The sequence below is a fragment of the Catharus ustulatus genome, chromosome 3, assembly GCF_009819885.2.
Source record: "Catharus ustulatus isolate bCatUst1 chromosome 3, bCatUst1.pri.v2, whole genome shotgun sequence".
NCBI classification, from domain to species: Eukaryota; Metazoa; Chordata; class Aves; order Passeriformes; family Turdidae; genus Catharus; species Catharus ustulatus.
In genome coordinates this window covers 61,400,291-61,412,569 of record NC_046223.1, presented here as the reverse complement: position 1 = coordinate 61,412,569, position 12,279 = coordinate 61,400,291, and the positions used below count along the sequence as shown (strand labels likewise).

The window sequence follows — 12,279 nt, the reverse complement described above, 5'->3', positions numbered from 1 at the left end:
GATATAAAAAGCATTTCACAGATGAAAGATGAATTCTAGAAACCAGCCTAGAAACTCCTTAAGAGTATTTGAGTTTCATTTGTTACTTCAGTTTGCGTGTTCTCTCATTGATTGTCATAACTTGACAGTCTGTAAGGACAAAAAATTATAACCGCATTTTTACTTTAATGAAAAAAATATGAATTGTTTTTCCCTCATGGGTGGAGAAGTAACTGTCATAATCTTCACTTTTATTCTTTTTTTTGTGCTGTGGAATTACTGTGGAAAAAACCCTGCACATTCCTTGCTCAAATTCTTTCCCCATGTAATATATTTGCCTTAAAATTGTGTACTAATTTGTGAATGGTAGGGACCTATTTAATGGAAGATACTTTGACACCTTCTTTATCAGTTTAGTAATGTAATTTCAATGTAATGATTGAAAACACTTGAATTTTCAAAGGTAAAGTAGTGTTTCCTTGCACAGTCGAAAATCCAGTCCAATACTTCACAGTATTGTTTGTTTAGATCTCTGTATTTCCTAGTCTTTTAAATGCATTTTTACATACAACTATGTGGTTTCTACTGAAATGGTAATTTCAAATCACCAGAATTGGTTTGTCTCCCAGCTAAATGTTACATGAAAGCAGATCCCACATTTTTAAATTGAAATACAAAGTAAACAAAGACTTTAGGTTTGCAACTTGAGTTTATCTCCTGTTTTTAATGGCAAAAGGTTTTGGTTCAAATATAAGTTTAATTTGTGCAGTATAAGTTTAAATGACTTCTATATACTGACTTCATCACTGATTTATTGTCTTAGCATAGAAACTATGCCTTTGATATAATAATGAAAATTTTTGTCCCATTTCTGTGACTTCTGTTTGCTTGGCAATTGAAAATTAAAGCAGCCTTAGGTATATAAAAGAGGAGGGTGCTTAACAACCAGTATTAATTGAAAAGCAATAAGCACTATTTATTTTGCAGTTGAGAAGACAGAGGAACTTAATTTGCCCTATGGACGGCCCAGGGTTCTGCAGAAAAAACACAATTACTGCCTCCTTTACCATTACCGCTACATCAGTGGGTACAGCAGGGACTACAGGATGTCTCTGTGGAGCACGTACACTATTGGCAAAGATGTAAGTATAAGAAGAATGATTAGAAGCAACCTTGAAAAATAAAAATCTGGAGTCAGTTTTTCCTGAAGGCTTCTCATATCTGCTCATGATACGAGAGTCACCATGGTGGTGGAGTCACCATCCACAGAGATGTTCATGAAGGGACTGGATTTGGCACAAAGTGCCATAGTCTAGTTGACAAAGTGATGATCAAAGACTGGACTCAATTATCTTTGAGGTCTTTTTCCTGCTGGAATTGGTCTGTGATATTATTGCCCAGGGCAACTAAGTTGAACCACATAAGATATAAATTGGAAATTTGTGTGAGGTTTGCTATGCTAATGATGATTTGCTTGGACTCAGGGTGAAACAGTTTTGCCTCCAGATTGAGCAGATCCAAGCAAGGAATCCATTGCCATTGATGTAGAACCCCTAGGAATCTGCACTGGTAGCATAGCTCTGCTTTTTCTGCAGTCTATCAGTGATGTCCTCAAAAACTGGGCTCAGTGTGGGTTTCATAGTCTTAAAGCAGCTTGTAATGTGGCAAGATCCTTTCGAAAAAGTAATCTCAGGACCATCCTGAGCTGTTCATGCCCTGGTATGATCCTTCTCTCAGAATATAATCCTGATTGGAGAAAAAAAAGAGGTCAGTGAAAATAAAGCAGGTCTTTGTGGTCCTGAACCCTATGCTTAAGATATGCCTTTGGTTGTAGAGCACTGATCTGAAGAATGAGAGATTTTTCAAGTTGGCCTTTACCATTCAGAGAAAATTTAGAAGCCAGATCATGCTTGAAAGGAATTGAGATAGTAGAGAATGATTTTTAATTTGATTATCTGGGAATCATAGGTTTTAAATAATGACTGTTATAGTTAAATTTAGCTAAACTCTGGTAAGATTTACTTGATCCTAAATACTTTCAGTATAGTGGCATGAAACTACCAGTTACTGCAACAAGTGGCCCACTCATCTATCTGTCAGTTATGTGACTCTGTCTATCTGTCAGTAAATCATATTGTCTTTAATGGGAACCTCTAGATTCTCTTTTAGAAGATGTTCTAAATGACTAAAATGCTGCAGTTCTGTTCACTTTCTTTCCAAGTTATATGAAGTGGATGGGAGGGCGTGTTTTCCATTGACATAAGAGGAACAATTCTTGCATCTTTCTTAAGCCCTTCACACTCTTAAAGGCAACTGCAGCTAAATATTTAGAGTTCTGCAGTCCCTCATACTGAGACAATTATTGTAAGTCACCTTTCACAATTATAGTTTCTTCTTGTTCAATAGGATAAATGGATTTCTTCTACAGGAGATGCCTCCAGCTGTTTACACAAAGATGTTCGTATTTCACAGAATCATAACCAGACCTGTTTGTTTTACAACAATCATCCTCGCTTAACTTATGGATTTCTTGCTCCTCCAAGTAAGTACTTTGTCTTCACTGTATATATCACATCTGATTTATATGATTTGTAATGTAGCAGGTGTAATTTTTTGTAGTTCTTGATACCTAATCAGAATACAAAGCAGTAGTTGCTGAATTGTTGCAATTCAGCACATGAGAAAGGAAAACATTTTAGATGCTTTAGCAGTGGGTGAGTTATCCAAGGTCACTTTGTACTTCCCAGAAGTTTTGACACTTACCATGTTTCTGAAGTGGCATTTCACAGAAGAAACAGGGAGTAGACATTGAAGTCCAGCAAGCTGGTAAATTGAAAATTCACTTTGTATACATGGATAAATTATTTGTGAACTGTTGCTGATCTGATATGGAAGTATTTTTATTGACTCTACTGCACTGAATACCAAGTAGCAGATTATTTAACCATCCACATCAAAAGTAGTTGGCAAAGTTTCAGAATCCTATCTTTAAGCCTAGATTCTGCAGTCAGGGAAAGTTGGCCTGACACTCATGAATTTCATTTCTGTCCCCACAATTCAGAAACCTGTTTTGATATTTTTAAATCTCATGAAATTTGCCAACTGTATGTCTGACAAGTGTAATTGCTGCAGCTACTAAGTTTATTTATTCTAGATGGAGTCTGGCAGGTGCTGAAGTCAGCACTTACGCCCACATCAGTTTTGGAAAATGAAGTTAGCTCAGCCTCATCTCAAGGTTATTACACTGATCACTAAAAGCACAAAAATACAAGTTTAAAGTAACAAACCCATGTAATTAATCACCCTTTTTTTTCAGATTTTATGACAGATGCAAGGAAACCTCACTATGATGCCTTACTTACCAGTAACATTGTGCCAATGTATCCTGCATTTAAAGGTATTTCATTTGTATGCCTATTTTATGTCCATGGTTAAATATAAGACTTGCAGGTATTGTGCTTGCTTCCAAACCATGCAAATGACCCCTGGTTCCTGGGAGAGGGAACATGAGATGGTTGACTGAGAGAAAATAGGCATATTCCTTGTGAAAAAGAAGGATAACTGCGGTGCGTCTCCTGTGGAAAAAAAAAAAAAAAGAGCTGCCTTGTTTTGTAATGGAATACTGTTCAATTCCTAATCGTAATTTTAAATATTGTATAGATTAGATACGTCAGGACATGGTACAGTGAATGCTGCTGCCCAGTTGGATGCAACCTTTAACAACAGCAAACACCTGTAGAATTTGTTCTTTTCTGAGCTTACCATGTCTGTCTATACTCCGTCAACTACTCCACAAAGTTGTATTAGCAGCTGCTATTGTGAAGATTGTATCCTGATTCCATTGCTGTGTTTCAGTGTTATGGAACTACTTCCACCAACACCTGCTACCAGAATATGCTGCAGCCAGGAATGGTGTCAATGTAGTCAGTGGTCCTGTGTTTGATTATGACTCTGATGGCCTCTATGATACCCCAGAAAAGTTGAAAAGGTGAGAACCTTTCACATTGTAATCTTTGTTTCTTTCCTCCAATACTGGTCTGTTAGTAGTTGTTATCCTTCTTCAGAAAGACATGCAAAAGCTCCTAAGCAGAAAAGTAAGCTCAGAAAGAAACAACAAGCATGAAGAGAAAAATGCACCTTCAAAATGGGTCACCCTAAACCTGAAGGTGGAGTATAAGAGAAGCTGTTGCATGTGGGATGATGTCTGCCAGCTTGAAAACTTAGGACATTGCCTTTGCCTCTAGGAGAGGACAAGGCAAGGGCTTACCCCTCGTGGCATGGTTAATACTTCCTGAGCTGGCAATGTTTTACTGCAAGTTGTGGGTTATTCTAGTGAGCAAAATTGGTTCAAGCTAGCAGGCAGAGAGGTTCGTGGACTCAGGCTGAGCTCTTCATCTCCTCTGGAGTTTCACACATTTTTATGGCAAATCAATTTGTCATACCTCATCAAACTTGTTACTTAAATCAACCTACAAGCCAAACTTGATTTTCAAAAATAGTAATCTGGAATTTTCCTTCCAGACCTAAGCTTTCTTTGGACAAAACAGGTGAATTGATAAAATTTAATATTGTCATTTGATCCTTGTGCAAGTATGATTTGGTGAATTTGCAGAAAGATCTTTTGTATTTCAGATACCCTGGTAATTCAGAAGTTCCAGTTCCAACTCACTTCTTCATTGTGCTGACTAGTTGTAAAAATACTTCTGAAACTCCCCTGGAGTGTGAAGGGTCACTAGATGCCTTGTCTTTCATTGTACCTCACAGAGAAGACAACAGTGAAAGCTGTGCAGTAAGTAGTCTGTTTGGCCCCCATAAACATCTCAAGTCAGGCTGGAGCTTGTTTTGTTGAATATCAGTGATTAACTGGTTAAAGCTTGTGAAAATGGTGCAATCTGCAACAATATTTTTCCAAACGGAATTATTTCAAAATCTGTAAATATGATCAAATGGGAAAATAGGTCTGTTCAAAGAGCAAAACTTGGAGCTAGAAGAGTGGAGTCAGAGTATGCAGAGAACATCAGTATGATGCATACACAGACTTCTGTAATGCAACTATTCAGTCAACAGCTGAGAAGGATGAAGAGCTTCTAAGAGGAGTCACCCACAACAAAAGGTCAGTGCTAAGGCCAAATGCATTCCCAGGAGGAGAAAACACAGATCTTCCTGAAGAGCACTGGTTACTTCTAGTTGAGGTACCTTGGTGGTGTGGTGAGAACACGTATAACTGCATTCCATATACACCAGGAAAAAAGTGTAGACCAATCCTGCAGCAAGGAATTAGAGTCAGACACAGGTCTCAGAAATATTTTTATCATACTGATGGTAGATAGATTCTGGACCTTACTTGCCATTCCCCATTATCACCAACTGGTGCAACTACAGGTTTAGTATACATGAGGAGGTAACAGCAAGAACTAAATTCAGAAAAGCTTCTAACTCTGTAAAATCCTGCACACTCCATTTGTTAGCTGCTTGCTAACAGTTATTGATTTCTGTCTTTGTAAAGCATCAAAATGTCTTTTTTTAGTAGATTAAATGCATCTCAGGAGAAGAAAAAGGTTTTAAAACCCCTTTTTTGTTCCTCTCCTCTGTTCCAATAGGATGGCAAGACTGAGTCCATGTGGGTTGAAGAGAGAATGAAGTTTCATACAGCTCGGATCAGAGATATAGAATTACTTACTGGACTCAACTTCTATCAAGACAGAAAACAGCCAATATCTGACATTTTACAGTTAAAAACATATTTACCAACTTTTGAGACAGTCTAATTTTTCCTATGGAATGTTGTTATTCATGTCACAACTGATTTGTAAATAGACTTTTTTTAATTAATGAAACCTTTTTTTAAAAAAATAAGCTGGAACTTTTATTGAGAACTCTTGACCAAAATGCCAGTAGAGAGGAGAGTGGGTGCCATATTTGTATCTCAGGGACTCCTGATGGGCTATGCTTGTGACACAGGATGGCAGCGCCTGTCATTCCCACTTGGATGTGGTAGAACCATGTCCATTATAATGTTAACATCATTTGGTCATCATAGTCTGAGACACGAGCACAAATGTTGTGTTTGATATGCACTGGAGAGGGAGAATTTTATAAAGCATGGTTTATGATCAGTATTCTACTTTAAAAATGCAGACAATTTGTAAATACAGTTCTGGGAATGAGCTACATTCTTGGTGATCAATGAAATCTAAACAACAGCACTCTGCTCACTCCAGTTTTCCTTGAAGTGTGAATTGCACTCTGAGCTTTGGGTGTCAAAAAACAATGCAGTGTTATGGTGCAAGAAGCTATACTGGGGTCAGTAGCTAAACTGGTAGCTAAACCTTCCCCCACATGGAAGAGATGCCTGGCTGCAGGGGTTTTGTGGGCTGGGAAGCCTTGGCATGTTGCTGCCCTCTGATGGCTCCAACACTGATGGAGAACTCGATGCACAGTTTCTATGTTGTACTTGCATCCTCTGAACGAGTGAGTGTAGGATGCATCAAGCCACCTGTAAATGAGAAGTTGTGTCAGGAATATGTCTGAGCTTCCAGAAGTAATTATCTTACTTCAAGTTAAACTTAGATTTGATCAAAATATTTTGCTTTATTGAAGTAAAGATGTGTTTGTCTGTTTGGTACATGTTTTTGTCAGCTGTGGTTTTCAAATCCCATTTTTGAATGCAGATGCTGTCAGAGATGCAAATTCTGAAGAAGCACGTAATGACCTTTCTTGGAAGCTTTCAGGCTACATAAACAGCTGCTACAGACACTCAGGAGTGTAGGAACTCCCTCCTTTTCCAGTACACATATTATCACCTTTGTAATTCTCCCACTCTCTAAAGCTGATGACCCAAAATTGGCTCTGTTATGTATAAAATTTGGCATAGCCTATTTAACATTTATGGTCTTCTCATTTAAAAAGGAGAAAATACATCACGCACAAGTATGTCAGAAGAATGAAGAGCCTCTAACTGAGCAGAGAGGCATTTGACCTTATAGCTTGGCCAGGGCATGTTGAAGGCTGGATTCAGAGCCTGCTGAAGTCAGAGGAAGCTTTTCCATTAACTTCAGTTTGAGTGGGCTGAAGTTCTGGGACCATTTTTTCTTTTAACTAAGTGTATTTTCTTGATCTTATGTTACGAGCATGAATTTTTTTTTCTCATGTAGTTTCACTGTGTGAAATCTAAGTGTGTTGTAGCAACTTCACATTACAATAGGACTGTGACAGCATTATTCAGTGTAACTGCTTTGTCATGTTGCCTGTGACCAATAAACCCCTCAGAAGAACTATGCTGTTTGTGACCCTTTTTTTATGAAATGCTGCCAACTGGTGCAGTTATAGATCACAATTTCACTTTTTTCAGGGAGGGATGGGAGTTGCTTCAGTCTTTGCTCCATGAATTGAAGATAATTTCTCCAACTGTAAGATTAGTTGCATTTATTATTAGGAGAGAAATTTAGGAAGAAAGATGGTCAAGGCATTAAGGTTTTTGGGATTTTTGGTTGTTTTTTTTTTTTTCACAACTTGTTCTGTCTCCTGAATACAAATAGATATGTTGACATCTGAAGGTGATGCCAGTTTCCATTAAGAGGGAGGGCCAGCCTAGCTACTGGATAAAAATGGAACCAGACTGTCTTCAAGCATGTGACTTCTGGTTTGACCTTTGATTTTGGAATGGAGAGCAGTTGGGAAAGCTATTATGGTCATCAAGACAGGGTAGGAGCTAAGTGGAGTTTGGATTGTCTTTGTTAGAAATTGACAAGTCAAACTGACAATGAAGATAGTAATTCTCGTTTAATGTCAGTGTAACTGTTTCTTCTGATTTAATTTCTTCTGTGATTTTTAAAGACATTTGTAATGGTGGTGTCAGAGCACATGAATAGATGCTGGTGCTGGTCCTGGTGTCCAGTGGTTGGTGATATCCCAGGATGACAGATACTAGATTGTCTTTTTGAAGCCTGATGGGACCCAAGGAACATCCTACAGTCACCATTGAAGTCCATTCAGAAAAACTCAACAGCTTCAGCCATCTGGATGCAAAATGTTTTCATTTTCAGCTGATGTATGGTATCAGAGCTTGTCCTGGTTCCATCCAGGACAGGGTTAATTTTTGCAGTAGCCAGGAGAGGCATGGCCAGGACCATTCCACAGCACCTCACACCACACACGGGGCAGGAGGGAGGTTGGGTTCCTTCTTGCTGGCTGGTGGTGGGGAGCCCTTACCTGCCAATCACTCACCTGTCTTGTGCAGTCTCTTACAGTGTTGTTGTTACTGCTTGTTTTCTTATCTTGTTGTTTCCAGTAAATTGTTCTTATCTCAACCTGCAATCTTTACCTTTTGTGCCTCTAATTCTCCTCTCCATCCTGCTGCAGGGATGAGGGGAGGGAGGAGGGATTGGGGGAATAAGCCATCAGGATGTGGTTTGGAGTGTTTCAGTGGGAACGCTAAATTGGGGAATACCATTCCTAAACCTTTACAGAGTTCCACTAAACATTCTCAGTAAGTAAAGCTGAAAGGTGAAATGTTGACATGAGTGCCATAACTGCTTCTGTGCTGTGTAGTGTGGCCTGCTTTGAAGTGAAAAGGCAGAAGAAGAGTAGACTTCAGCTCATGGGTCTGGATGTGCCTAGAAGTGAAACGTGTCACAAGACAAGTAGAGTTGCGCCTTCAGAGGTCTTCAGGTAGGACAGACATATCACTGGTTGCTACAGTCAGTAATTGAGAGGTAATTTGCTTGACTAATATGTTGGGGTTTCTTACTCTTGTTTACCTCATGTTTAAAAAAATTAGACAGCTGTCTGTATTTCAGACAGGCACGTCCTTGTAAATCTCTTCTCAGCACATCCCAAACACACTAAACCACTGTGTCCAGCCCAGTGCACGACAGCTGTCTGCTAAAAGCACCTGCCAGAGGCTACCCTGTGTCATCCGGCGAGTGGGTGGCCTGGGCTTCTGCCTTTCCTTAGTCTGAGCAGATTCAAAGTACAAAATTATCCCTTTAAATACAAGGTTAAAAACTATACTCAGCAAGCTGGGAGGAGCTACCCATCAACTGCATGGGAGCGCACCCACTTTTCCAGGAAAATGAGATTCATGGGGACCAGCCGTCAGAAAGAAGTATAAAAGGAAACCTCAATCTGTGACTCTGTGGTTAGGACGCTAATCTAAGAGGCAAAGATCTCATTTCTGAGCTCCCTTCTTTCAAAGTCTGCTGCAAAGCTCAAACTTGTTGCTGAGGAGGTACCTGTGCCAGAACAGTTGCCCAATGTACCACTCCAGAGTGGATGCTGAGGAATAAGAGCACCGTGAGGAACTTCTAGTGCTGCAGGGTCACAAGGCAGCTGCTGTAACACTCTGTGCCCACAGCAGCACCACTAATGAGCTCGGGAAACCAGCCCAGAGCTCATGGTGAGCTCTATATTCAGCACTTTTACTGCTGGGCTGTGGTGAACTGTTTTTCTTCTGCTGAGGAGTTCAGGGGCAGAGTCAGTAAAAGTCCAGCAGCTTAGTAAAGCATAAGTTTCCAAATATTTGTGTGTGTTTGCCAGCAGCAGCAATATCTCCTACTTACCCTCGCATACCTTGCGGCAGTGTCTGGGAGGTGTTGGAGCACCATGCTGGGGTGGCTTGTGTACCATGAGTGGTACATCTACCATAGCTCAGGAACCTCTATATTACAGGAAACCAGTCCAGGTTTGGCATCCTGTGACTCCGACTCCCTGGAAAGGAGCTGAGCCTCTGCTGAACCACTGTGAGTCACCACACCAGGCTTGAGCCTCAGGAAAGGCTGCTATGGAGACCATGGGCAAACTTGGAATAATTATGGAAGCCTGGAAACAGATTTTAGAGAATACCATTGCAAATTATTGTATTCCTCCTCAGCCACAACATGTGTCAAATTTATGTTGCCATTTATTGCATGTTTAGTTCTGTCTATTTTTAATTTATTGAAATAAAACAAATACAGTGAGATGCAAGAGTTTTGAGTTGCCCCAAAACTCTAGACTGATCTCCTGATCAGAAGACAGCAGAATTACCTTTTGGTCATGTCCATAAGGCACATAGGCCTGGCTGACAGTCATAGAATCAGGATCATTCTGGTTGGATAAGACTTCTAAGATCATCGAGTCCAGCCATCAACCCAGCACTGCTAAAACTACCATGAAAATACGTCACTAAGTGCCACATCCACACATCTCCTAAATTCTTCCAAGGACAGCCTATTCTGATGTTTCACAAACCTTTTGGTGAGGAAATTTTTCTAATACCGAAAGTAAAACTCCCCTGGTGCAACTTCATGCTGTTTTCCTCTCATCCTTTCACTTGTTACCCTGGGGGAAAAGGCTGATCCGCACCTGGCTACAGCCTACTTTCAGGCAGTCGTAGAGAGTGAAAAGCTGCCTCTAGACCCTCTTTTTCTCCAGGTTAAACAACTCCAGCTCCCTCAGCCACTCCTCACAGGACTTGTGTCCCAGACCCTTCACCAGCTTCATCGCTCTTTTCTAAATTCACTCTTGCAGCTCAACGCCTTTCTTGTAGTGAGTGGCCCAGAACTCAACACAGGATTCAAGTCATGGCCTCACCAGTTCTGAGCACAGAGGAGATGATTCCTGCCCTGGTCCTTCTGGCCACTCTATTGCTGATCCAGGCCAGGATGCCATTGGCCTTCCTGGCCACCTGGCTGGCTCATGTTCAGCTGCTGTTGACCAACACTCCCAGGTCCTTTCCATCAAGCATCTTTCCAGGCACCCTGCCCTATACCTGAAGGGTTACATGGGATTGTTGTGACCCAGGTACCAGACTTAGCACTTCACTATGTTGTAATTGACCTTGGCCCATCAATCCAGGCTGTTTAGATCCCTGTGCACAGCCTCCCTGCCCTACAGCAGATCAACATTCCCACCTAACTTGGTCTTGTCTGTGAACTGACTGAGGGTGCCTTGATCCCTTCATGCAAGTTATCAGTGGAGATGTTAAACAGGATGGTCCCGGTTCTGAGTCTTGGGGAACACCATTCATGGCCAGCCACCAGCTGGATGTGAATCCATTCACCACTATGTGGAGACCCAGTGGCTTAGACCCAGTGACCTTAGCCAAGGTCATCCCAAGGCAGTGGAGAACCTCATCCTAAGTTCAGAGACATTGTTTCAATTTATGAGACTTACAGTTACATTTACAGTTCCCTTGCAAAGGATCACAGAGTTTATCATGTTAATATGGGTGACACATATGTCTGTTATCGGTTTCTAGAATGTTCCTTACTAGTCTACATAAGTTATAGTCCCCCATGGTAATAAAGGGCCCTGGGATCTCACCAAAGAGCCATCACCTGCTCTTCATTTCCACAGCTGACCAGGAGCATTAGCGCCCGTCCTCGCGGGCAGCGGGCAGCGCCGTGTGACACCACTGCTCTCGGACTCAGCCATCCACACACTTTTTACCCAGAAAACTGTGCACCCACCCAAGCCATGAGCAGCCAGTCTTTCTGGGAGAATGCTGTTGGAAATGGTGTCACAGGCTTTATGAAAGTCTAGGTAAACAACTTCCACAGCCTTTCATAAAATGAGGTTGGTCAAGCAGGATCTGCCTTTTTGAAGCCCATGCTGGTTGGTGATGCCTTGGTTCTCCTGTACATGTCATGTGTTTGCATTCAAGCTGATCTGCTCCATGACCTTCCCTGGAACCAAGGTCAGGCTGATAGGCATGTAGTTCCCCAGATCTCCTTCCAGCCCTTCTTGTAGATGGGTGTCACGTTTTTTAACTTCCCATCTAGTTGTTATGAGTCCCTGCATTTGTGGCACTCTGGCAAAGCCATGCTTTAGCACCACCCTCAGTCTGAAGCTTGACAGAGAATTTCTTTATGTCTTTTCAAATGTCTCTGCTGGAGGTCTTACCTTTGCCATCCTGCATCTGTGCCAGAGCCTTGAATTCCTCTGTGACAGAAAGCATGCTGCTTGAAGGTGATGAATTAATTTTTACGTTTTGTGGCTTGGCTTCTAAGTCTTCTCTGGCTGCAGAAGATGGCACAGTCAATATAAAAAATCTTGCTTTGTCACAGTCCTGTAACTAGGTCAACAGCTATATTTAGTCTCTTTCCATGGAGAAGGAAATGAAGTACACTTGATTCTAGTGTTCAAAATAAGTTGTTCATGGACGTATAGATACATTATACTTTGAATGAATAGATACATTATACTTTGAATGAATAGTGAACACAGATGCATTTGCTGGTGATATCTGGCCCTCTTCTGGCCTGTTTTGGAATAACTGGGAAATGATCTGTTATGCTCAGTGTATTTTCTAAGGAAACA

General features: G+C 41.0%; 1 protein-coding gene across 2 annotated transcripts in view; it reads left to right on the top strand.

Annotated features, from left to right (window-relative positions):
- Window positions 1–7,253, top strand: part of ENPP1 (ectonucleotide pyrophosphatase/phosphodiesterase 1) — a 52,343-nt gene extending 45,090 nt beyond the window's left edge. For both annotated transcript variants that reach the window (XM_033054732.2, XM_033054730.2), the window contains 6 exons: window positions 967–1,121; window positions 2,386–2,521; window positions 3,296–3,376; window positions 3,835–3,967; window positions 4,612–4,768; window positions 5,580–7,253. In XM_033054732.2, coding sequence (XP_032910623.1) covers window positions 967–1,121; window positions 2,386–2,521; window positions 3,296–3,376; window positions 3,835–3,967; window positions 4,612–4,768; window positions 5,580–5,747 — 830 coding nt within the window. In that variant the 3' untranslated portion in view covers window positions 5,748–7,253. The remainder of the gene's footprint in view (window positions 1–966; window positions 1,122–2,385; window positions 2,522–3,295; window positions 3,377–3,834; window positions 3,968–4,611; window positions 4,769–5,579) is intronic.
- Window positions 7,254–12,279: the final 5,026 nt, after the last annotated feature.